The sequence below is a fragment of the Protopterus annectens genome, chromosome 6.part1 (genome assembly GCF_019279795.1).
Source record: "Protopterus annectens isolate FY-2018-M chromosome 6.part1, PAN1.0, whole genome shotgun sequence".
NCBI classification, from domain to species: Eukaryota; Metazoa; Chordata; order Ceratodontiformes; family Protopteridae; genus Protopterus; species Protopterus annectens.
The window spans coordinates 94,050,767-94,075,397 of record NC_056738.1 but is presented as its reverse complement, the minus strand read 5'-3'; the positions used below and the strand labels follow the sequence as shown (position 1 = coordinate 94,075,397).

The following is a 24,631-nucleotide window of genomic DNA, read 5'->3' as shown; positions in this document are numbered from 1 at the left end:
TGTAGATGTCCGAACTGGATAGCATCTGCAGTCATAACAAGTGGGTTGTCCTGTCGTCAGGCAGCCCTGCAGTCGGCCGGATTCCAAAGACCGGGTCCGGCTTCGGCTGATGTCGCACTCCACCCGACGTCATCTCTGTTGGTCTTCGGGTATATAAGCATCAGCCGACGTCATTTTCCTCAGTGTTTCTTGCCCCAGATGCCAGTAGCCCTCTTGCAGGCTAAAATTTGGATAGATGCCAATGTTTCCAAATAGATAGAGGTAAACACAACAATAAGCATATATGTACATATATACAAACAAATACACCATAAAAGACTCCCCCCCAACAGCTAGCTATTAGGAGGGTAAACACCCTAGGAGTACCACAGAGGGGAAGGAGGGAGGGTAATCCTGACTGCAGATGCTATCCAGTTCGGACATCTACATTTATGGTAGGTACAAAACTGTACTATGTCCTTCATGGATGCATCTGCAGTCATAACAAGTGGGTAGAATACCATAGCCAACTAGGGAGGAGGATAAAAGTAGATTATGGTGTGTTTAGGATCCCTTGCAGTACAGCAGTGGCAAACCCTGCTCGGGATCTGGAATATAGAGGCAAATTATAATGCTTGGCAAATGTATGCACGGAGGTCCAAGTAGCCGCCTCAATAATGTCTTTGGTTGCCACTCCTCGTAAGAAGGCTGTGGTAGTGGCTGTTGCCCTTGTAGAATGAGGTCTTATGTTCTGTGGAATTGGTTTTCCATGGAAGGAGTAACAGTATTGTATGCAATTTCCTATCCATTTGGAGATTGTCTGTTTGGAAATAGCTTTTCCTTCCCTTCCTGTTGCATAGGCTACAAAAGTTGGTCAGTCTTTCTGCTATTTTTGTTCTGTCCAAGTAGTAGCGTAGCTGTCTATGTACATCCAAGGTATGCAGTATTCTTTCCCTCTGTTTTGTGGGTTGGGAAAGAAGGTAGGTAGGTGGATTGCCTGGTTTAAAGACACTCTGGATACCACCTTGGGCATAAATGTAGGATTAGTCCTCATGGACACTCTATCTTGGTGGAAGATTAGGAAGGGTTGCACTGCCATTAAGGCCTGTAGTTCTGAAACCCTCCTTGCTGAAGTAATTGCTAGTAGGAAAGCAGTTTTCCATGACAGGTGTTGTAGGTCTGCTGTTGCTGCTGGTTCAAAGGGTGATAGTGTCAACTTTTCTAGCACAAAGTTTAAATCCCAAGCTGGTAATGGTGGTTTCCTTGGAGGTTTTACATTCTTGATTCCTCTGAGGAACTGCCTGAGCAAAGGTGCGAAAAACAGGTGGATCAAAGCTGTATTCTGCTGAAATAGCTGATGCATGTATCTTGATGGAGGAGTAGGACAGGCCTGAATGAAGAAGTTCGCCAGATACTCCAGAATGTTAGGCATATCTATGTTTGACACATCTTTTCCTCTTTCCGTACTCCAAATGACAAACCTTTTCCATTTTCCAGCATAGTTCCTTCTTGTTGAAGGTCTGCGTGCTTCAAGAATAATGTCTTTAACTCTTTGGGAAAGTTCTGGATTAGCTGCTGCTATGTGATGTTCCATGCAGTCAGTTGCAGCGTTTTAGGTTTGGATGTATGATGCTGTAGTTGTTCTGAGTTAACATCAAAGGCATCAGGGTATTGGCCACATATTGTTCGAGACATGCTCTTCAGTAGTGGGTACCAGTGTTGTCTTGGCCAGTTTGGAGCTATCAGGATTATCCTTGGACGTTCTTCCTTGATTTTTAGTAGTACCTTGTGTATCAAAGGAAGAGGTGGGAATGCATATGCTGTTAGGCCTTTCCAGTTGAAGGAGAGTGAGTCCACTTTCCATGCTAGTGGGTGGAATGTCCTTGTGCAGAATTTTTGAGCTGGTGATTGAGAGGTGATGCGAATAGGTCTATCTGTGGCATTCCCCATTTCTTTGAGATGGTCTTGAAGATGTCCGGGTGCAGCTTCCATTCGTGGGCATCCGAAGTGGTTCTGCTTAATATGTCTGCTAGAGTATTGTCTTTCCCGGTACAAATATTGCCTGTAACTGAATGTTGTAGCTGAGTGCCAGGGTCCACAGCTCCAAGGTCATTCTGCATAGGGGGTATGAATGAGTGCCTCCCTGTTTGTTGATGTACCACATGACTGTGGTGTTGTCTGTCCTTATCATCAACTGGCCCTCTTTGAGAAATGGTTTGAACTTTTGGATTGCCAGTTTTACTGCCAGCATTTCTTTTAGATTGATGTGCAGGTGAAGTTGATCCTGTGTCCACAATCCTTGCACGCATTTGTCCAGCATGTGGGTCCCCCATCCTAGGTCTGAAGCGTCTGTTGTGATGGTCTGGCTTGGTTGACATCTGCGAAAGGGTAGGCCTGGGTTTGACTGGCATGCCTGAGCCCACCATAGGAACTCCTGTTTTAAGCATGGAATTAGTGGGATTTCTGTTTCTAGACTGTGTCTGTGTTGGGACCATAAATTCTTTAGGTACCACTGTAGTTTCCTCATATGTAGTCTGGCAAATGGGACCAAGATTATGCATGATGCCATGAAGCCCAAGGCCTGCAGAACTTTTCTTGCTGTTAACTTGTTCAGTTTTGTTAGTGCCAAGAAGTAAAGAGGAAGTTCTTTTGTTTTTCTGTAGTCAGGAATGCCATTTGTTGTACTGTGTCCAATTCGCCCAAGAATGTCCTTGTTTGGGATGGTATCAGCCTTGACTTTTGTAAATTGACTGTGTATCCCAGTCCTTGTAGCAAGTAAATGACCCTTTGTAAATCTGTTGTCAGCTTGCTTTTGTTGTCCCCTTGTAGCAGGCAGTCGTCCAGGTATGGGTAAATTTGAATTCCCTGTAGTCTGCAATGGGCGATTACTGATGCCAGGCATTTTGTGAATACTCTGGCAGTAGATAAGCCAAAGGGCAATGCTGAGAATTGATAGTGCTCTGATCCTGCAAGAAATCTGAGGTATCTTCTGCAGATTGGTCGAATGGGGACGTGCAGGTATGCCTCCTTGAGATCTAGAGTTACCAGCCAAGACTCCTTGCCCAGCATGGGAAGAAGTTGCTGTAGGGTCAGCATTTTGAATTTTGGGACAATGATGTATGTATTTAAGGTGGACAGGTCGAGAATTGGTCTCCAACTTTTTCCTTTCTTGGAACTAGGAATAGTCTGGAATAGAACCCTTTCCTTGTTCTGCTGTTGGCACTCTTTCCACAGCTCTCATGTTTGCTAACTCCATTATCTGGCGTAGAGCCTCTGTTTTTGATTTGGAGGTATATTTGGCATTCCTCTTTTGACTGGTAAAGTGTGGAAGTGAAACCGTAACCTTGATCTATGGTTTGTAAAATACACTTGTCTTTTGTTATGTAGTGCCAGTTCTTTGAAAATAAGGTTAACTTTCCGCCTAGAGGAGCTGCTATTTGTTCCCTGGTAGGCGGATTTAGGATTAAGTCACTGTGGTTGTGCTGATGTAGTGGCAGTGGCTGTGTCTGTGCCTCTGTTGTTACCTTGCCACTGTCGTCCTCTGTAGGCACCTCCTCTGGATTGGTTTCTGCCTCTGGAACGCCTATTCCTGCCCCTTTGAAATTTTGTGGAGTCAGGAAAGGACCAATTTTGGCAGGCCAGTTCCTGCTAAACCTTGGGGTTGAACCTGCAAGAAATCTTTAACAGTTTGAACAGATTTTGCCTTCTCTTCCATTTTCTTCATAACCTGCTGGGCAGGTGTACCAAACAAACTTGTCTTGTCCATAGGAGCATCTAGCAACTTAGCTTTAACATGATCCGTAAAGCTTGTTCCTTTAGCCATGCATGCCTTCTTATCACTGTGCCTGTCATGGCTGATCTAAATGAAGCCTCCAGTGCATCATAGCCACATTTTAAGGAATGGTTGCTAACCTGTTGTATGTTATTTACCATCTCTAATACATATTTCTTATCAAGAGATTCATCAGTGGTTAGTTTTTAGTTAACTGATCAAGCATAAACTCTTGGTATTGTATCATGTGAAACTGACAGTTTAAAGCTCTAGCTGAGAGAGTAGCTGAAGTGTAGACCTTTTACCCCATCTGTCTAATGACCTTGCTTCCCTTTCAGAAGGAATAGGGTTTTAGCTGTGGTCGCTGCTACTGCCTTGGGACCCTGGGATATAGTTTCTGGGTCTGCAAGTGGGGCCTTGTAAAGGTGGTGATGAGTATCTGGCACCCTGTAAAATCTGTCTGGTTTGGCAGGGGCTGGGGTAAAGAATCTGGAGCGGAGCAAACATCATTGAAAGCATCATCCACCACAGAGAGAACAGGAGGTATAGCTAAGGGCCTGTGCTGTGGGAGGTGCAGAAAGGTCCTAAGTCTTTTCTGGAGTCTGAAAATCCTGTTGCTGCCATTGGAACTGTTCTCGCATGGCATGCAAGGTTTCCCAAAGGAGAATTCTTCTGGTGGGGAAGCAGCTGGAATGGATTCTTCAGCATCAGAATCTTCAAAATTGGAGAAGGGAGCCTCTGGCTGGTCAGTTATGTCTGATTCATCAGCAGAATCATCAGAAGACACTGGCTCAGGGACTCTGCCCTAGGTCTCTTCTCTGGGGGCTGAGAGGCCCTGTCTGGGTGAGATTGAGATCCTCTAATTAAAGAAATTAAATCTTCTGCCAAAGAAAGCATTTGAGAACTAGAATAGGGCCTGGATGTGGGGGTTTAACAGGCACTGTTTTAGTAGTCTTGGCTGCTTTAGCCCTGGCGAAGGCCTTAATGGACATGGCTGCTGGAGGCCTAGCAGCACCACGTGCTGGGGTAGAGACATCCAAGGGATGGTGTCTGATAAGTCAACCACCGTAGTGGGTAAAATTTCTGAGGTCGATTCAAGAGTTGTAGCAGGGGCCTCAGTTGTAAGAATAGGTTCAGCTGTACTTTGATCAGTTTTCTCGGTTTCGGCCGAAACAGAGACACTCGCGGTTTGCTTTACCGTGGTTTCGGCCGAAACTGCGGACCGCGAGTGTCGGTCTTTATCTTTGCGTTTTTTGGTAGATTGGGTAGTCGGAGGATCCGACGGCATAATGTACGCAAAATCAGAACCGAAAAACTGTTCTGCAAACTCCGACCGACGCCTAAGCGTTCGTCGGTTGAAAGAGGCACAGGCCGAACAGGCTGCTACGTCGTGGGCTGGGCCTAAACAAGGCAGACAGTAAGAGTGGAAATCTTTATGAGGTATTTGTTTCCCACAGGTTAAACAATTGTTAACTTTTTCTGACATCGGCTGAGGCAAGAAAGAAGTCTTCGAAGTAGTATTCGGTAGAAGTAATCTCTGGATCCGACCGACCGGCACTTGTGAACAGCTTCTGCTTCGGGCGCCACGCGGCAAGAAAGACTAAGGAAAATGGCGTCGGCTGATGCTTATATACCCGAAGACCAACAGAGATGACGTCGGGTGGAGTGCGACATCAGCCGAAGCCGGACCCGGACTTTGGAATCCGGCCGACTGCAGGGCTGCCTGACGACAGGACAACCCACTTGTTATGACTGCAGATGCATCCATGAAGGACATCATCTGTGAAAACAGCAAGGTTGCCTATCAAAAGATTCAAAACAATGTCTTACATCAACAGAAATAACAGCCACGATTTAATATCAGACTGAAGAGATACATAAATGCACACGAACTAGGCCTATACATATATACAAATCCACAAACCGTAAGTGTATATACATAAACAGAGAAATATAAAAAATGCATACGCACACGACCACAAGACATACACACACATATTTATACAAGTTCAGACACATACATACATTTTGTTTCAACTATGCTACAAGAAATGAATAGGAAAAAGTAAGCAGCAACAAAGTAAAGCAAATAGTACTTCCTCCTCTGAATGGAGACATTTATGCAGTTTATTAGTCTTGATGCTGCAAAAAAGAATAATGATTAGTCAACATCATCTCTAACCGAAGTAAAAATAAAATGCTGCACGAAGAACTTCATCAGACAAGTAAAAAAGACACAAATAATTATAGGTATATACAGGTATATATCTACATTACTTTTTAGCCTATATTATACATTGTTTCAGTGCCTGCTTTTATGCTTCCTACCCCAGTATTTTTAAATTGATTGTTATAATTATTGATTGTCAGTTGTTTAATTGACTTAAATGTGTTAATTAATTGCTTTTGTTAACAACAGAGATATAAAAAGGCTTTTTGCCTCATTTTTTACTTGTCTGATGAAGCGACTGGCATGTCGCGAAAGCGCTCACATTTGTATCTATTTTATTGCTCTTAAATAGAGTCTTGCCGTGTAAGTTCTTCGTGCATTTTATTTTTACTTTATTTATTGTGCATTGCTGCTCGTACTGCACCCTTCGCTCGTTCTTGTTTTATTATCATCTCTAACCACTTGCAGCACAGATTTCAGGGTTTCACACTTTAGTAAATTAAATGTCAGGGTTTGGAATTTGAAATTAAAAGACAGCCAACACAGAGTTATAAGACATTACAATTCAAAACACTCTTAAAATTTTAAAGCAAATTTGAAGATATCTGTACCATTTCCACACTAAAGCTTCTTCACCTAACAGTTAGGCGTGATCAGTCACAAACATAGCAATATAAATTTTATGCACAGAGTAAAATGCAATGGACAAGTCACTTACTTAATGTAACATAACGTAGGATACTAATATCAATGTTGAAGTAAATTTGGTCATATCAGTAATGCTTTATATAGTGATGAAAACAAAATAACCCTACCTAGCGCCTATGGTGCCTTCTCCAGAGTCCTGGCTTCCAGCATCACTAGGAGTGCTCACCGATTTGGAGGATGGTGACGTGGGAGGAGGGACTAAATAGTGAAACAGACAGGTATCCGCTGTTACTACTCTCAGTGGTTGCACTGTGCGTGAGGTTGTCAAATTAATTCAACATGGATGATTAAATTAAAAATGAAGATGCAGCAAACAAAAAAGAAAATAATGGATAAAAATGGGTTGAAAAAGAAAGGAAAAGAGACGGTTACATTCCATGCTTGAGCTTCATGCAGCTTTTACATACTGTGTACAATAATGCTCCATAAATGAGTTGGGGGAAAATACATGATGCAAACTGATCTTTGGGTAAAAATGAACTAATGACCAAATTTGCTGGTGTAACTGCAAGGCTGTTGGAAAAACTAAAGCAGAATCAACTGATGAAGCATGCAATAGCGAGTTCGGTCACACACAGCATACAGAGAGCAACTGAGGTCTCCCTTAACTTCAGAATAATTTAAACAAATATTTTGACACGTCATCACTTTAAAAGATTTACTTACTTCTATCTCTTTTCATCCTTTATTACAACAGCCACATGCACAAAACCACAATGTTATGCCCTAGATTATATGCTCCCCTATTTTTAAAGGTATCCATTTACCCAAAAACAGCAATATATCAACAAAAAAATGTCAGTACGTGAAAAGCAGACAAAAGGTCTGGGACAGCTGATAAGTCTTTTTAACAAGGGGGGAAATCAAGTAAACAAGGTTATTTGTTTGTTTTCCTTTATCTTTTCAAGGTTTCACCAATCAGGCACATTCAATTCTCTGTACATGCCTATACCCAGTATTGCAGGTGGATGACAATCACATGGAAAAGCAGTTATACAGGCAGCTAGGAGAGTCTCTTGTGCCCTTACCAGCACCCTGACAACTAAATGCATACTTGTTAAGGCCCTAAACCCAACCTTGGAGGTGATGTGAGCACCAGTGTCAAAGCAGGAACTGCTTATGCCCCTCAGTCTACGCATGCAAGCTCCTCTGCATGTGGTGGCAAAGGCTACTGTCAAAAAAGCTAGGGCAACCACTGCCAAAATCCTCCCTGCTTTGCTTCTGCTGTTTCAAGCAACCCTTCACTTGCCCACAACATCAGTAAAACAACTGAGAACCATCACCCTTCCTTCAGGATGGACACTGCCCATCTTCCCTGCCACCTCCAAGTGTCTGAGCTACTACTCAAACTTGAGCTACCTTGACTGTAGCCAAGGCTTTACACTATGATGTTGGCAACAGGATCAAGTTTTCAAGCAAAAGCTACCTCAGTAACTGGCTGTGCACACCCAACTGTTAAAATTTACATCAAGAAAGAAGGCTCTTGTCTGAGCCACAAAAATATCTTGTAGTACTTGGCAAAACAATTTTTAACATTTTTATACTTTCAAAGAAAATGGTGACTCAGAACAAAGATAATGACAATTCAAGGCTAGTAACAAAAAAAAAAGCAAATTAGCAAATTTATCCAGTAATAATGAATTAGAGAAATGAACCAAAAATAGCATCAAATGCTTTCTGAGAAACTCTTTATCCATTAGTATACACATGTGGAAAAAATACACTATAAACAGATATAAAGAAGTGCGGCATGGCTTGGTGAATGGAACTGTCTTGAAGGGATGACTTTAAATTACACCTATGTATCTGTATTGTTGTCTTCAGAAATGAATACCTCTCATGCCATACTCAAAGTGTATCCCAACAGCTGGAAGCTAAAGACTACGGGCCCAAAATTAAAATTCTTTATTTTCAGCTACGCTGAATCCTGACCTTCCAGATGTGGTAAAGCTGAAAATACAAAGGCAATCCAATGTGCAGCAGCACAAACTTCTGCAATACCACCTTCCAGCAACAGCAGAAAAAGTACAGTTTTGTACCTACCATAAATGTAGATGTTAGAGTGCTAATACAGCTGCAGTAATCACATATGGGTTCTCTGCTGTCAGGCGGTCCCTCGGTCGGCCGAATTCCAAAGTCTAGGTCCGGCGTCGGTTGTTGTCGCTTTCTTTCCTGACGTCAGTGCAACAGGGGTATATAAGACACAGCCGAAGCCATATTCTTCAGTCTTTCTTGCCCCAGATGTCAGGTGCCCCCAGAAGGAAGGCAATACATAAATTATATATATAAATATATTCAAGCAATGCAATGTAATCAAAAAACAGTAGCTGCAAGCAAATACACCACAGGAGGATAACCCAAATTAGGTTGTATGAGGAGGTGTTAGCCACTAGTCCTTTACCAAGAGGGGAAGGAGGGAGGGAAACCTGTACTGCAGCTGTATTAGCACTCCAACATCTACATTTATGGTAGGTACAAAACTGTACTATGTTCATCGTGCATCCAGCTGCAGTAATCACATATGGGTAGAATCCCAAAGCTACGCACAGGGTGGTAGGCACTAGGTGGAACTGGGATGAGCCAGAATGCCCTGCAACACAGCAGTGGCAAAGCCTGCTCTAGTTTTGGAATACAAAGGCAGGTGGTAGTGTTTTGTGAAGGTATACACAGAACTCCAAGTGGCTGCCTCCAAAATATCTTTGGTAGGAACTCCTCTGAGGAAGGCTGTAGAGGTAGCTGTGGCCCTGGTGGAGTGGGATCTGATGCCTGTAGGGACAGATTTCCCATGATAGGAGTAACAAAATCGTATGCAGTGGCCTATCCATTTTGAAATTGTCTGCAGGTTTCCCTTGAGCTCCTATAGCATAGGACACAAAAAGTTGTTCTGATTTCCTGAAAGGTTTTGTTCTGTCCAAATAATAACGTAGCTGTCTATGGATATCTAAGGAATGTAGCAGCCTTTCCCCTTTGTTTTGAGGATTGGGGTAAAGGTAGGTAAGTGTATGGCTTGATTTAAAGCTACCCTGGATACCACTTTAGGCATAAATGACGGGTTGGTGCGAAGGGAAAAGTACAGTTTTGTACCTACCATAAATGTAGATGTTCGAAGATCCACATTGCTGCAGTCCTTACACTTGGGTAGTCCGCTGTCCTCGGTCGACCCGAATATCAAAGTATTAGGCTGACGTCGGTCAAGGCGCTTAAGACTGACATCAGGACGTCAGGGTACAAATGCGCATGACCGACGTCATATCCTCAGTCTTTTCTTGCCCCAGATGTCAGAAGACCCTAAACAGAAAGGTCAAAACCAAAAGACAGCAAAAAACAACCAACCACCCTTGCACTAATCATATGAACAATATATACAATATGCACAATATTTACAACCCAAACCACACAACCGCCTCTAACAACAGAGGGAAGGAGGGTAAATTGGACTGCAGCAATGTGGATCTTGAACATCTACATTTATGGTAGGTACAAAACTGTACTATGTTCTTCATCTCACATTGCTGCAGTCCTTACACTTGGGTAGAATCCCAAAGCAGAGGTAAGGGAGGATGGCAAAACTATAAAGTAGTAGGAGCTGCCAAAATGCCCTGTAAAATAGCAGTGGCAAACCCAGCCCTAGATTTAGAGTAAAGTGGAAGGTGGTAATGCTTAGAGAAAGTATGCACTGAACTCCAAGTAGCTGCCTCCAAAATATCTTTAGTTGCCACCCCTTAAAAAGCTGTAGAAGTGGCAGTAGCTCTAGTGGAATGAGGCCTAATCCCAGCTGGAACCTCCTTACCATGATGGGAATAACAGAAAGCAATACAAAACCCAATCCACTTAGAAATAGTTTGTTTTGACACAGGCTTGCCCTGAGAACCCAAAGCAAAAGAAACAAACAACTGCTGAGACTGCCTGAACCCTTTAGTTCTGCTCAAATAATATCGCAACTGCCTGTGTATATCCAAGGTGTGCAAAATCTTTTCCCCTTTATTTTGGAGGTTTGCATAAAAAGTAGGCAAATGAATAGTTTGGTTTAAAGCCACACTAGAAACCACCTTAGGCATAAAGGAAGGATTAGTACGTAAAGATACCCTATCCTTATGGAAAATTAAGAAAGGCTCAACTGCCATAAGGGCCTGTAATTCAGAAACCCTTCTCGCAGAAGTAATGGCCAACAAAAAAGCAGTCTTCCATGATAAATATTTCAACTCGGCAGTAGCTGCAGGCTCAAAAGGTTGTAGAGTGAGTTTCTCCAACACAAAATTGAGATCCCAAGCAGGAGTAGGAGCTCTCTGGGGGTCTTATATTCTTTGCCCCTCTAAGGAATTGCTTAAACAAAGGATGAGAAAACAATGGTGGATCACAGTCATAGTGAGCAGAAATTGCTGCAGCATGAATCTTAATAGAAGAGAAGGACAAACCTTTGTTCAGTAACTCAGCAAGATATTGAAGAGCCACACTTAAATTAGGCTTAGCAACATCAAATTCCTTTGCTGCACTCCAAAATAAAAATCTCTTCCATTTATCTGCGTATACTTTCCTTGTACTAGGCCTTCTGGCCTCCAAAATAACATTCAAAACTTGCTGGAAGCTGAGACCCTCCAGGGTTTAAAACAGAATATGCCAGGCTGTTAGGTGAAGAGAGTGAAGTTTGACATTGAGTAAATGACTGTTCTCTTGAGACAGCAGGTGTGGAATCGAAGGCAAAGGCCATGGAGGCTCCCAACCAGACTTCTCAGTAATGGGTACCAGTGCTGTCGAGGCCAATCTGGAGCTATTAGAATCATCTTTGGCTTGTCCTGTCTGACCTTTAGGAGTACCTTTGGGAGGAGAGGCAGAGGTGGAAAGGCATACACATGAAGATTGCTCCAATTGAAAGAAAGAGCATCCACTTTCCAAGCTGTGGGATGAAACCTTTGTGCAAAACTTTGGCAGCTGGTAGTTTAGTGGAGAAGCGAACAGATCTATGTCTGGAGTTCCCCATGACACTGTCAATTTCTGAAATACATGAGGATCCAATTTCCACTCGTGGGGATCCATAATTGCCTGCTCAACACATCTGCTAAGGAGTTCTGTGCTCGGCAGAAACCTTGCCTGAAGATTGAGCTGTAAACTGAGAGCAGTCTCCCACAAAATCATTGCTTGCCTGCAGAGAGGATAAGAATGTGTTCCCCCTTGCTTGTTGATGTACCACATGACAGTTGTGTTGTCTGTTAGAACCAACACCTGCCCTGGAAGAAGTAAATCCTTGAAAGCTATTAATGCAAATTGGACTGCTAACATCTCCTTCAAGTTGATATGTAGATGTTGTAGTCTGGCAGGCCACGTGTCTTGTATCCACTTTCCATTTAGATGAGCTCCCCAAGCTTTGTCTGAGGCATCTGTCGTTAGAATCTGACTCGCCTCTGGCGGGTCACAGAGAGTCCCTTGTTTAGGTGACATTCCTGAGCCCACCACAAAATTCCTTTTGAATGCAAGGTATTATCTGAATGACAGTGTCCAAATCTTGGCAGTGCTGTGTCCATACATTTTTGAGATACCATTGTAGCTTCCTCATATGCAGTTTGGCATTGGGAAGCACCAGAATACAAGATGCCATGAACCCCAAGGCTTGAAGGACTGTCCTTGCAGTCAGCCTGGACTGATGAGACAATTGATGGAAGTAAAGGGAAAGATTCTTTTGTTTGTCCGGGGTCAAAAAGGCCATCTGGGATGCTGTATTCAGTCTCACACCCAGAAAGCACATGTCTTGAGAGGGTACTAGACTGGACTTTATTTCGTTCACAGAATACCCCAGGCATCTTAGCACTGCTATCACATATTGCAAATGATAAAGAAGCTCGTCCCTTCCTTTGGCCAGAATCAGGCAATCGTCCAAATAAGGCTAGATCTGTATTCCTTTTAGCCTGAAGAAAGCTATCACTGGAGCCAGAACCTTTGTGAACACTCTGGGCGCAGTAGATAAGCCAAAGGGCAATGCAGAGAACTGATAATGAGAAGTCCCAGCTCGAAAACGCAGATACTTCCTGCAACTTAGCCTGATAGGAACATGAAGGTAAGCTTCCTTGAGATCCAGAGTCACCATCCAGTGATCTTTGCCCAGCAGAGGTAAAAGCTGTTGTAACGTCAACATTTTGAACTTGAGAATGTCCAGATAAGTGTTGAGGATAGATAAGGCTCTGGCAGCTGAAAAGGTAGGTCATTGAGCCTGTTTACGAAAGGACTGGCCCCTGCCCTCACCCGAAGACTGTGCAGGTGAACTCCCTGTTCTAGGTCTGAAAGAGCCCTGAGCTCTACCCCTACCACGTCTAGATCTTCCCCTAGACTGTGAATCATAAGAAGGGTACGTCCACCCCTTAGCAGGCCAATTCCTACTAAACTTCGGAGGCTGAACTTGCAAAAAATCTTTAACAGTCTGCATAGACTTAGCCTTGTCTTCCATTTTCTTTAAAACTGCCTCCACAGGTGAACCAAACAATACATCAGACTGTAAAGGAGCATCTAAAATCCTTGTCTTAACATGGTCAGATAAGTTCTGATCCCTCAGCCAGGCGTGCCTGCGAAGAACTGACCCAGTGGCAGCCACCCTAGACGAGGCCTGTACAGCATCAAATCCACATTGTAAAGAATGCTTACCCACCTGTTCAGAAACATGTACCAAATCTTGTAATTCTTTACACTCAATGCCTTCCGCCAGAGCATCTACCTTAGACTTCAATTGAGAAAGAAGATAGTTTTGATATTTCAACATGTGAAACTGGCAATTCAAAGCCCTCATAGCTAAGGTGGAAGAAGTACAGACTTTCTTTCCCCATCTATCCAAAGCTCTGGCCTCTTTATCTGGAGGAACCGGACTTTTTACCACAGAGGCCTTGACCCCCCCTTAGGTCCCTGACTAACTGTTTCTGGGTCCGCCCTAGGACTCTTATACAGATATTTATGAGCTTCAGGCACCCTGTAATACCTGCCCGGTTTAACAGGAGCAGGAGGCAAAGAATCAGGATTAAGTGAAGCCTCTGCAAACACATCTTCCACAACATCCAGAACAGGTGGAATAGCCAAAGGCCTATGCTGGGGTAAAAGCAAAAATTCCCTAAGCCTTTTCCTGGAATCAGAGAAGTCCTGACCTTCCCACTTAAAATGTTCCCTCATAGAATGAAGAGTCTCTGAAAAGAAAAATCCTCTGGAGGAGAAGCAGAAGGAGTAGAATCATCCACATCAGAATCAGAATAAGGAGAATACTCCTGCAAGTCTTCAGCAAGACTCTGAAACATCCGAAACCTGCTCAAAACTCCCCAACTCTGGTTCCACCCTAGGCCTCTTATCAGGAGGGGCAAAGAACCTCTAATCAAAGTAATTAAATGCTCTGCCATTTTGAGCATGGGCTTCTTGGGCACAGATCCTGAAGAACTAGGAGTGACACCAACAGAAGCTAAAGCTGGCCTGCCTCTGGGAGAAGCCTTGGAAACAGAAGGAGAGGGCCTAACCACCCTAGGAAGGGAGGGGAGTACAGTAACCTGAGAAGCCCCTTCAGCCTGACCTGCCTCCTGAGAGGCCACATCCTGCAATATCAAAGTCTCCCCCTGGGACTCCAGAGAAGCCTCCGGTGGAACCACCGGTTCCACTGACGCCTCTAAAGAACCGGCGTCCGGTACGGACGACTCTTCTTGCCTGGGTTTAGCTGCTTTGTCTTTGCGCTTCTTCGAAGAAGCGGGCGTCGGAGTATCCGACGGCATATTGTAATTGCACCGCTTCCCGAAGACCAACCTGGCACAATCTAACCTTCGCTTAATAGTGCGCTTATTAAACCTAGCACAAAAGCGACACCCAACAACGTCGTGCTCAGGCCCCAAACAAGGAATACACAAAGTATGATAATCTCTATGCGGTATCTGTTTCCCACAAGAAATACAGTTATTCACTTTTTCTGACATCCGGTAAACCACTGAGGCAAGAAAAAACTAAAATATTCCCCAACGGGTACTTAGCCAACTTTGACTCGGTCTGAAACTCCGAAAAATTTCAGAACGCCGAACGGCACTTGCAACGCTGCTTCTGCATCGGACCATGCGGCAAAAAAGACTGAGGATATGACGTCGGTCATGCGCATTTGTACCCTGACGTCCTGATGTCAGTCTTAAGCGCCTTGACCGACGTCAGCCTAATACTTTGATATTCGGGCCGACCGAGGACAGCGGACTACCCAAGTGTAAGGACTGCAGCAATGTGAGATGAAGAACATCCCTGTCCTGATGGAAGATGAGAAAGGGCTGCACAGCCATGAGGGCTTGTAGTTCCGAAACCCTACGAGCTGAGGTAATGGCCAGAAGGAAAGCTGTTTTCCAGGACAAATATTGCAAATCTGTTGAGGCAGCTGGTTCAAAGGAAGGCAATGTTAATTTTTCTAGAATGTAATTAAGATCCCAGGCTGGCACTGGTTGTTTCCTTGGTGGTCTTATATTCTTAGCCCCTCTGAGGAACTGTCTTAAAAGTGGGTGAGAGAATAACGGTGGATCCGTGTTGAATTCTGCAGAAATGGCTGAGGCATGGATTTTTATGGAGGAAAATGAAAGTCCACTGGTTCAGCAGCTCAGCTAGATACTGTAATACCTGAGGCAAATTCAGTTTTCTAGGGTCCTGGCCTTTTTTCTCATTCCAAGAGCAAAACCGTTTCCATTTTGCGGAGTAAGCCTTTCTAGTAGATGGCCTTCTGGCCTCCAGAATGACGTCCTGCACCTCTTTGGGGAGTAGGGTCTGTTGTGGTGTTAAGGAATTTTCCATGCAGCGAGATTGAGTGTTTTCAGCTGACTGTGAAGAGTTTTGTAGCTGTGCTGAGTCAGCAGAAGAGGCATTAGAGGTAGAGGCCAGGGAGAAGTATGTGTTAGGCTCCTCAGGAGAGGGTACCAGTGCTGTCTTGGCCAGTCTGGAGCAATCAGTATCTTCTTCGGTCTGTCTGCTCTTGCTTTCAAGAGCACCTTGGACAGAAGAGGCAGAGGTGGGAAAGCGTACACTGTCCATGCTGTCCACTCTCCAGGCCTTTGGATGAAAGGTCCTTGAACAAAACTTTTCCAATTGATGATTCCTGTGGGAGGCGAAGAGATCTATGTGTGGCCTCCCCCACGCTTGGATTATCTTTGTAAACACCTGAGGATGCAACTTCCATTCATGCGGATCTGTCATATTTCTGCTTAGATTGTCTGCCAGCGTGTTTTCCAAACCTGGCAAGTACTGTGCTTGAAGTTCGATTTGCCATTCCAGAGCCAAGTTCCAAAGTGTCATGGCTAGTCTGCACAGGGGGTATGAATGTGTTCCTCCTTGTTTGTTTATGTACCACATTACTGTGGTGTTGTCTGTTCTTATCAATAATTGCCCTGGATGCAGGAGGTCCTAGAATGCTGTAATTGCATTTATCACTGCTAGCATTTCTTTTTGATTGATGTGAAGGTGCTTTTCCTTTTGGGACCATTTGCCCTGAATGCACCTGCCTGTCATGTGCGCCCCCCAGGCGTAATCTGAGGCGTCTGTTGTGATGACTTGATTTGCTTGAGGCTTGCAGAATGGGAGACCTGTGTTTGTTTGACATGCTTGGGCCCACCATAGAAATTCCTTTTGTAAACATGGAATTATTGATATTATTGTTTCCAAATTGTGGCTGTGTTGAGACCATAGGTTTTTTAGGTACCATTGAAGTTTTCTCATTATGCAACTTTGCACATGGGATTAAAAGAATGCAAGATGCCATGAAGCCCAGAGCCTGCAGGATTTTCCTTGCAGTAAGCCTGGTACAATTTGCTAGTATTTTGAAGTACTGAGTTAGTTGCCCCTGTTTTTCTGGCGTAAGGTAGGCCATCTGGGTGTTTGTGTCCAAGTTGGCACCCAGGAAGGTTATTTTCTGAGATGGTGTTAGCCTGGATTTCTCTTTGTTGATTGTGTATCCCAGAGAATTCAGTAACCGTGTTGCATAAGCCAGATGTTCCAGAAGTATGTGCTTGCTGTCCGCTTGGATCAGGCAGTCGTCCAAATAAGGGTAAATTTGTATCCCTTGAAGTCTGCAGTAGGCAATTACTGATGCCAAGCATTTCGTGAATACTCTGGGCGCAGTAGATAAGCCAAAGGGCAATGCAGAGAATTGATAGTGGATTGAACCTGCAAGAAATCTGAGGTATCTTCTGCAGCTTTGTCTGATTGGGACATGCAGGTATGCCTCCTTGAGGTCCAATGTTGCCAGCCAAAACTCCTTGCCCAGCATGGGAAGAAGCTGCTGTAATGTGAGCATCTTGAATTTTGGTACGAGTAGGAAAGTATTCAGGATGGATAAGTCCAAAATGGGTCTCCAGTCGGTTCCTTTCCTTGGTACCAGAAACAGTCTGGAATAAAAACCTTGTTCGTGAGTAGGTACCTCTTGAATAGCTTTCATGTCCATGAGTTTTGAAATTTGTATTTGTGCCTCTGCCCTTTGATTGTGTGGCAGGTTTGGCATGCCTCTCATTTTTGGAAGAGTGTGAAAATGAAATCTGTAGCCTCTGTTTATAATGTCCAGGATCCATTTGTCTGTTGTGATAATATGCTAATTTCTTGTAAATAATGCCAGCTTTCCTCCCAAGGGAGCTGCCAGCTGAGACTTGCTTGGCATGAAAAGGAGGAAGTCATTGGGTTTGTTTTCTGTATTGTTGTGCACTGTCTTCGCCACCTCTTGGTGCTGGAGTTTGCCATTGTCTCCCTCTATATGATCCTTGAGATTGTCCTCTGCCCCTAGTGCGCCTGTATCTACCCCTTTGGGGCTTGTCCATGGCTGGAAAGGACCAGTTTTTAGAAGGCCAATTTCTGCTAAAATGAGGTGGTTGTACCTGTAGAAAAGCCTTGACAGTTTGCAAAGATTTAGCTTTTTCTTCCATTTTCCGTAGTATCTCCTCAGCATTAGTACCAAATAGTACATCCTTTTGTAAAGGAGCATCTAGTAGTTTAGCTTTAACATGATCAGGCAAGCTTTGTTCCCTAAGCCAGGCATGTCTACGAATGACTGATCCTGTAACAGCAGCTCTACTTGAGGCCTCTAAGGCATCATAGCCACATTGTAAGGTGTGTTTACCCACTTGTTCTGCACTAAGCATCATATCCTGCAATTCCTTCAAATCTGGTTGTTCAGGTTGAGACATTTTATTTCTTAATTGTGATAACAGAAACTGCTGATATTTAAGCATATGGAACTGACAATTTAAGGCCCTCATGGCTAGGGTGGCCGAGGTGTATACCTTTTTCCCCCACCTTTCTAAGGATCTAGATTCTCTTTCGGAAGGTAGTGGATTCTTGGCAGTAGAGGCCTTCATGCCCTTGGGGCCTTGAGAAATGGTTTCAGAGTCAGCATTATGGCTTTTGAAAAGAAAATGGTGAGAGTTAGGAACTCTGGAGTACCTATCAGGTTTGACTGGGGCAGGAGGCAGGGAATCCGGGTTAAGACAAGCCTCCGAGTAAACATCATCAAGTATGTCCAAGACAGGAGGTATAGCCAGAGGTCTGTGTTGAGGTAACAAAAGAAATTCCCTAAGCCTTTTCTTGGAATCAGAAAAGTCTTGGCCTTCCCAATGGAAGTGTTCCCTCAAGGTGTGCAAGGTTTCCCCAAAAGAAAAATCCTCTGGGGGAGATACAGAAGGAATGGACTGTTCTGCATCAGAATCTTCATAAGGGGAGTACAAGTGTTCCTCTACATCAGAATGTTCTGAGAAAATGGAGCCCTGTTCAGAAGAGGGAGAATCTTCCTCCACTCTGGGTCTCTTGTCTGGAGGGGGTTGGGAACCCCTGATGAGAGTAATTAAATCCTCAGCCATTTTAAGCATCTGCTTTTTAGGCATGGGGCCTGGGGATGGGCCCTGAGCAACAGGCCTCTTGGGATGCATGGTTGATTTGGACTTAGTAAAGGCCTTAATGGAAAAGGAAGATGAGGGTCTAAAGACACCCTGGGTGGAAGTGGACCTGTCCACATTAGGAGGCTCAACACTCACAGTGGCTTCAGTGGTTGTAGTCTGAGTAAGGGCCGAGGTACCTGCGGTCTCGGTTACAAAAGACACCGCCAAGGAAGTGTCGTCGGTAGTCAGGGACTGCATAGGCGTCTCACTGAGAACCGGACCACGTGCAGCCGGTTTTGGCGTGGTGTCGGTGGAGACCGCGGACCTCGCATGCCAGTCCTTGTCCTTGCGTTTTTTGGACAAAACGGTAGTCGGAGTCTCCGACGACATTTTATAATCAAAGGCTTTACCAAAATAATGTTGGGTGAACTCCGCCCGACGCTTAATAGTGCGTTTATTGAAAGTAGCGAAAAAACGACAGCCCGAGACGTCGTGGTCTGGGCCTAAACAAGGTATGCAGAGGGAATGGAAATCCTTATGCGGTATTTGCTTCCCACAAGAAATACAATTGTTAACTTTGTCTGACATCGGTCTGAGGCAAGAAAAGTTTCCCCAACGGGGTACTTAGCTTTAAAGAAGACTTCGGTTTCCAATTTTTCGTAAATTCAGGAGCTGGCCGACCGGCACTTGCGAACTGCTTCTGCTTCAGGCACCGTGCGGCAAAAAAGACTGAAGAATATGGTGTCGGCTGTGTCTTATATACCCCTGTCGCACTGACGTCAGGAAAGAAAGCGACAACAACCGACGCCGGACCTAGACTTTGGAATTCGGCCGACCGAGGGACCGCCTGCCGGCAGAGAAAGTACAGTTTTCTACCTACCATAAATGTAGATGTCCGAACTGGATAGCATCTGCAGTCATAACAACTGGGTTGTCCTGTCGTCAGGCAGCCCTGCAGTCGGCCGGATTCCAAAGTCCGGGTCCGGCTTCGGCTGATGTCGCACTCCACCCGACGTCATCACTGCTGGTCTTCGGGTATAAAAGCATCAGCCGACGCCATTTTCCTCAGTGTTTCTTGCCCCAGATGCCAGTAGCCCTCTTGCAGGCTAAAATTTGGATAGATGCCAATGTTTCCAAATAGATAGAGGTAAACACAACAATAAGCATGTATGTACATATATACAAACAAATACACCATAAAAGACTCCCCCCCAACAGCTAGCTATTAGGAGGGTAGACACCCTAGGAGTACCACAGAGGGGAAGGAGGGAGGGTAATCCTGACTGCAGATGCTATCCAGTTCGGACATCTACATTTATGGTAGGTACAAAACTGTACTATGTCCTTCATGGATGCATCTGCAGTCATAACAAGTGGGTAGAATACCATAGCCAACTAGGGGAGGAGGATAAAAGTAGATTATGGTGTGTTTAGGATCCCTTGCAGTACAGCAGTGGCAAACCCTGCTCGGGATCTGGAATATAGAGGCAAATTATAATGCTTGGCAAATGTATGCACGGAGGTCCAAGTAGCCGCCTCAATAATGTCTTTGGTTGCCACTCCTCGTAAGAAGGCTGTGGTAGTGGCTGTTGCCCTTGTAGAATGAGGTCTTATGTTCTGTGGAATTGGTTTTCCATGGAAGGAGTAACAGTATCGTATGCAATTTCCTATCCATTTGGAGATTGTCTGTTTGGAAATAGCTTTTCCTTCCCTTCCTGTTGCATAGGCTACAAAAGTTGGTCAGTCTTTCTGCTATTTTTTGTTCTGTCCAAGTAGTAGCGTAGCTGTCTATGTACATCCAAGGTATGCAGTATTCTTTCCCCTCTGTTTTGTGGGTTGGGAAAGAAGGTAGGTAGGTGGATTGCCTGGTTTAAAGACACTCTGGATACCACCTTGGGCATAAATGTAGGATTAGTCCTCATGGACACTCTATCTTGGTGGAAGATTAGGAAGGGTTGCACTGCCATTAAGGCCTGTAGTTCTGAAACCCTCCTTGCTGAAGTAATTGCCAGTAGGAAAGCAGTTTTCCATGACAGGTGTTGTAGGTCTGCTGTTGCTGCTGGTTCAAAGGGTGATAGTGTCAACTTTTCTAGCACAAAGTTTAAATCCCAAGCTGGTAATGGTGGTTTCCTTGGAGGTTTTACATTCTTGATTCCTCTGAGGAACTGCCTGAGCAAAGGGTGCGAAAAACAGGTGGATCAAAGCTGTATTCTGCTGAAATAGCTGATGCATGTATCTTGATGGAGGAGTAGGACAGGCCTGAATGAAGAAGTTCGCCAGATACTCCAGAATGTTATGCATATCTATGTTTGACACATCTTTTCCTCTTTCCGTACTCCAAATGACAAACCTTTTCCATTTTCCAGCATAGTTCCTTCTTGTTGAAGGTCTGCGTGCTTCAAGAATAATGTCTTTAACTCTTTGGGAAAGTTCTGGATTAGCTGCTGCTATGTGATGTTCCATGCAGTCAGTTGCAACGCTTTTAGGTTTGGATGTATGATGCTGTAGTTGTTCTGAGTTAACATCAAAGGCATCAGGGTATTGGCCACATATTGTTCGAGACATGCTCCTCAGTAGTGGGTACCAGTGTTGTCTTGGCCAGTTTGGAGCTATCAGGATTATCCTTGGACGTTCTTCCTTGATTTTTAGTAGTACCTTGTGTATCAAAGGAAGAGGTGGGAATGCATATGCTGTTAGGCCTTTCCAGTTGAAGGAGAGCGAGTCCACTTTCCATGCTAGTGGGTGGAATGTCCTTGTGCAGAATTTTTGAGCTGGTGATTGAGAGGTGATGCGAATAGGTCTATCTGTGGCATTCCCCATTTCTTTGAGATGGTCTTGAAGATGTCCGGGTGCAGCTTCCATTCGTGGGCATCCGAAGTGGTTCTGCTTAATATGTCTGCTAGAGTATTGTCTTTTCCCGGTACAAATATTGCCTGTAACTGGATGTTGTAGCTGAGTGCCAGGGTCCACAGCTCCAAGGTCATTCTGCATAGGGGGTATGAATGAGTGCCTCCCTGTTTGTTGATGTACCACATGACTGTGGTGTTGTCTGTCCTTATCATCAACTGGCCCTCTTTGAGAAATGGTTTGAACTTTTGGATTGCCAGTTTTACTGCCAGCATTTCTTTTAGATTGATGTGCAGGTGAAGTTGATCCTGTGTCCACAATCCTTGCACGCATTTGGCCAGCATGTGGGCCCCCCATCCTAGGTCTGAAGCGTCTGTTGTGATGGTCTGGCTTGCTTGACATCTGCGAAAGGGTAGGCCTGGGTTTGACTGGCATGCCTGAGCCCACCATAGGAACTCCTGTTTTAAGCATGGAATTAGTGGGATTTCTGTTTCTAGACTGTGTCTGTGTTGGGACCATAAATTCTTTAGGTACCACTGTAGTTTCCTCATATGTAGTCTGGCAAATGGAACCAAGATTATGCATGATGCCATGAAGCCCAAGGCCTGCAGAACTTTTCTTGCTGTTAACTTGTTCAGTTTTGTTAGTGCCAAGAAGTAAAGAGGAAGTTCTTTTGTTTTTCTGTAGTCAGGAATGCCATTTGTTTTACTGTGTCCAATTCCGCCCAAGAATGTCCTTGTTTGGGATGGTATCAGCCTTGACTTTTGTAAATTGACTGTGTATCCCAGTGCTTGTAGCAAGTAAATGACCCTTTGTAAATCTGTTGTCAGCTTGCTTTTGTTGTCCCCTTGTAGCAGGCAGTCGTCCAGGTATGGGTAAATTTGAATTCCCTGTAGTCTGCAATGGCGATTACTGATGCCAGGCATTTTGTGAATACTCTGGGCAGTAGATAAGCCAAAGGGCAATGCTGAGAATTGATAGTGCTCTGATCCTGCAAGAAATCTGAGGTATCTTCTGCAGATTGGTCGAATGGGGACGTGCAGGTATGCCTCCTTGAGATCTAGAGTTACCAGCCAAGACTCCTTGCCCAGCATGGGAAGAAGTTGCTGTAGGGTCAGCATTTTGAATTTTGGGGCAATGATGTATGTATTTAAGGTGGACAGGTCGAGAATTGGTCTCCAACTTTTGTCCTTTCTTGGAACTAGGAATAGTCTGGAATAGAACTCCTTTCCTTGCTCTGCTGTGGGCACTCTTTCCACAGCCCTCATGTTTGCTAACTCCATTATCTGGCGTAGAGCCTCTGTTTTTGATTTGGAGGTAGATTTGGCATTCCTCTTTGACTGGTAAAGTGTGGAAGTGAAACCGGTAACCTTGATCTATGGTTTGTAAAATCCACTTGTCTTTTGTTATGTAGTGCCAGTTCTTTGAAAATAAGGTTAACTTTCCGCCTAGAGGAGCTGCTATTTGTTCCTGGTAGGCGGATTTAGGGTTAAGTCACTGTGGTTGTGCTGATGTAGTGGCAGTGGCTGTGTCTGTGCCTCTGTTGTTACCTTGCCACTGTCGTCCTCTGTAGGCACCTCCTCTGGATTGGTTTCTGCCTCTGGAACGCCTATTCCTGCCCTTTGAAATTTTGTGGAGTCAGGAAAGGACCAATTTTTGGCAGGCCAGTTCCTGCTAAACCTTGGGGTTGAACCTGCAAGAAATCTTTAACAGTTTGAACAGATTTTGCCTTTTCTTCCATTTTCTTCATAACCTGCTGGGCAGGTGTACCAAACAAACTTGTCTTGTCCATAGGAGCATCTAGCAACTTAGCTTTAACATGATCCGGTAAAGCTTGTTCCTTTAGCCATGCATGCCTTCTTATCACTGTGCCTGTCATGGCTGATCTAAATGAAGCCTCCAGTGCATCATAGCCACATTTTAAGGAATGGTTGCTAACCTGTTGTATGTTATTTACCATCTCTAATACATATTTCTTATCAAGAGATTCATCAGTGGTTAGTTTTTAGTTAACTGATCAAGCATAAACTCTTGGTATTGTATCATGTGAAACTGACAGTTTAAAGCTCTAGCTGAGAGAGTAGCTGAAGTGTAGACCTTTTTACCCCATCTGTCTAATGACCTTGCTTCCCTTTCAGAAGGAATAGGGTTTTTAGCTGTGGTTGCGGCTACTGCCTTGGGACCCTGGGATATAGTTTCTGGGTCTGCAAGTGGGGCCTTGTAAAGGTGGTGATGAGTATCTGGCACCCTGTAAAATCTGTCTGGTTTGGCAGGGACTGGGGGTAAAGAATCTGGAGCGGAGCAAACATCATTGAAAGCATCATCCACCACAGAGAGAACAGGAGGTATAGCTAAGGGCCTGTGCTGTGGGAGGTGCAGAAAGGTCCTAAGTCTTTTTCTGGAGTCTGAAAAATCCTGTTGCTGCCATTGGAACTGTTCTCGCATGGCATGCAAGGTTTCCCCAAAGGAGAATTCTTCTGGTGGGGAAGCAGCTGGAATGGATTCTTCAGCATCAGAATCTTCAAAATTGGAGAAGGGAGCCTCTGGCTGGTCAGTTATGTCTGATTCATCCGCAGAATCATCAGAAGACACTGGCTCAGGGGCTCTGCCCTAGGTCTCTTCTCTGGGGGCTGAGAGGCCCTGTCTGGGTGAGATTGAGATCCTCTAATTAAAGAAATTAAATCTTCTGCCAAAGAAAGCATTTGAGAACTAGAAGAGGGCCTGGATGTGGGGGTTTAACAGGCACTGTTTTAGTAGTCTTGGCTGCTTTAGCCCTGGCGAAGGCCTTAATGGACATGGCTGCTGGAGGCCTAGCAGCACCACGTGCTGGGGTAGAGACATCCAAGGGGATGGTGTCTGATAAGTCAACCACCGTAGTGGGTAAAATTTCTGAGGTCGATTCAAGAGTTGTAGCAGGGGCCTCAGTTGTAGGAATAGGTTCAGCTGTACTTTGATCAGTTTTCTCGGTTTCGCCGAAACCGAGACACTCATGTTTGCTTAACCATGGTATCGGTCGACACCGCGGGCCGCGTGTGTCAGTCTTTATCTTTGCGTGTTATGGTAGATTGGGTAGTTGGAGGATCCAACGGCATAATGTACGCAAAATCAGAACCGAAAAACTGTTCTGCAAACTCCGACCGACGCCTAAGCGTTCGTCGGTTGAAAGAAGCACAGGCCGAACAGGCTGCTACGTCGTGGGCTGGGCCTAAACAAGGCAGACAGTAAGAGTGGAAATCTTTATGAGGTATTTGTTTCCCACAGGTTAAACAATTGTTAACTTTTTCTGACATCGGCTGAGGCAAGAAAGAGTCCCCAACG

General features: G+C 44.6%; 1 protein-coding gene across 4 annotated transcripts in view; it reads right to left on the bottom strand.

Moving 5' to 3' along the window:
* The window catches only part of DYNC1I2 (dynein cytoplasmic 1 intermediate chain 2), a 1,851,236-nt gene that overhangs the window by 1,502,155 nt on the left and 324,450 nt on the right, over positions 1–24,631 (bottom strand). For 2 of the 4 annotated variants that reach the window (XM_044075529.1, XM_044075531.1), the window contains exon 4: positions 6,737–6,878. In XM_044075529.1, coding sequence (XP_043931464.1) covers positions 6,737–6,878 — 142 coding nt within the window. The remainder of the gene's footprint in view (positions 1–6,736; positions 6,879–24,631) is intronic. The other 2 variants (XM_044075530.1, XM_044075532.1) reach the window with 1 other exon arrangement.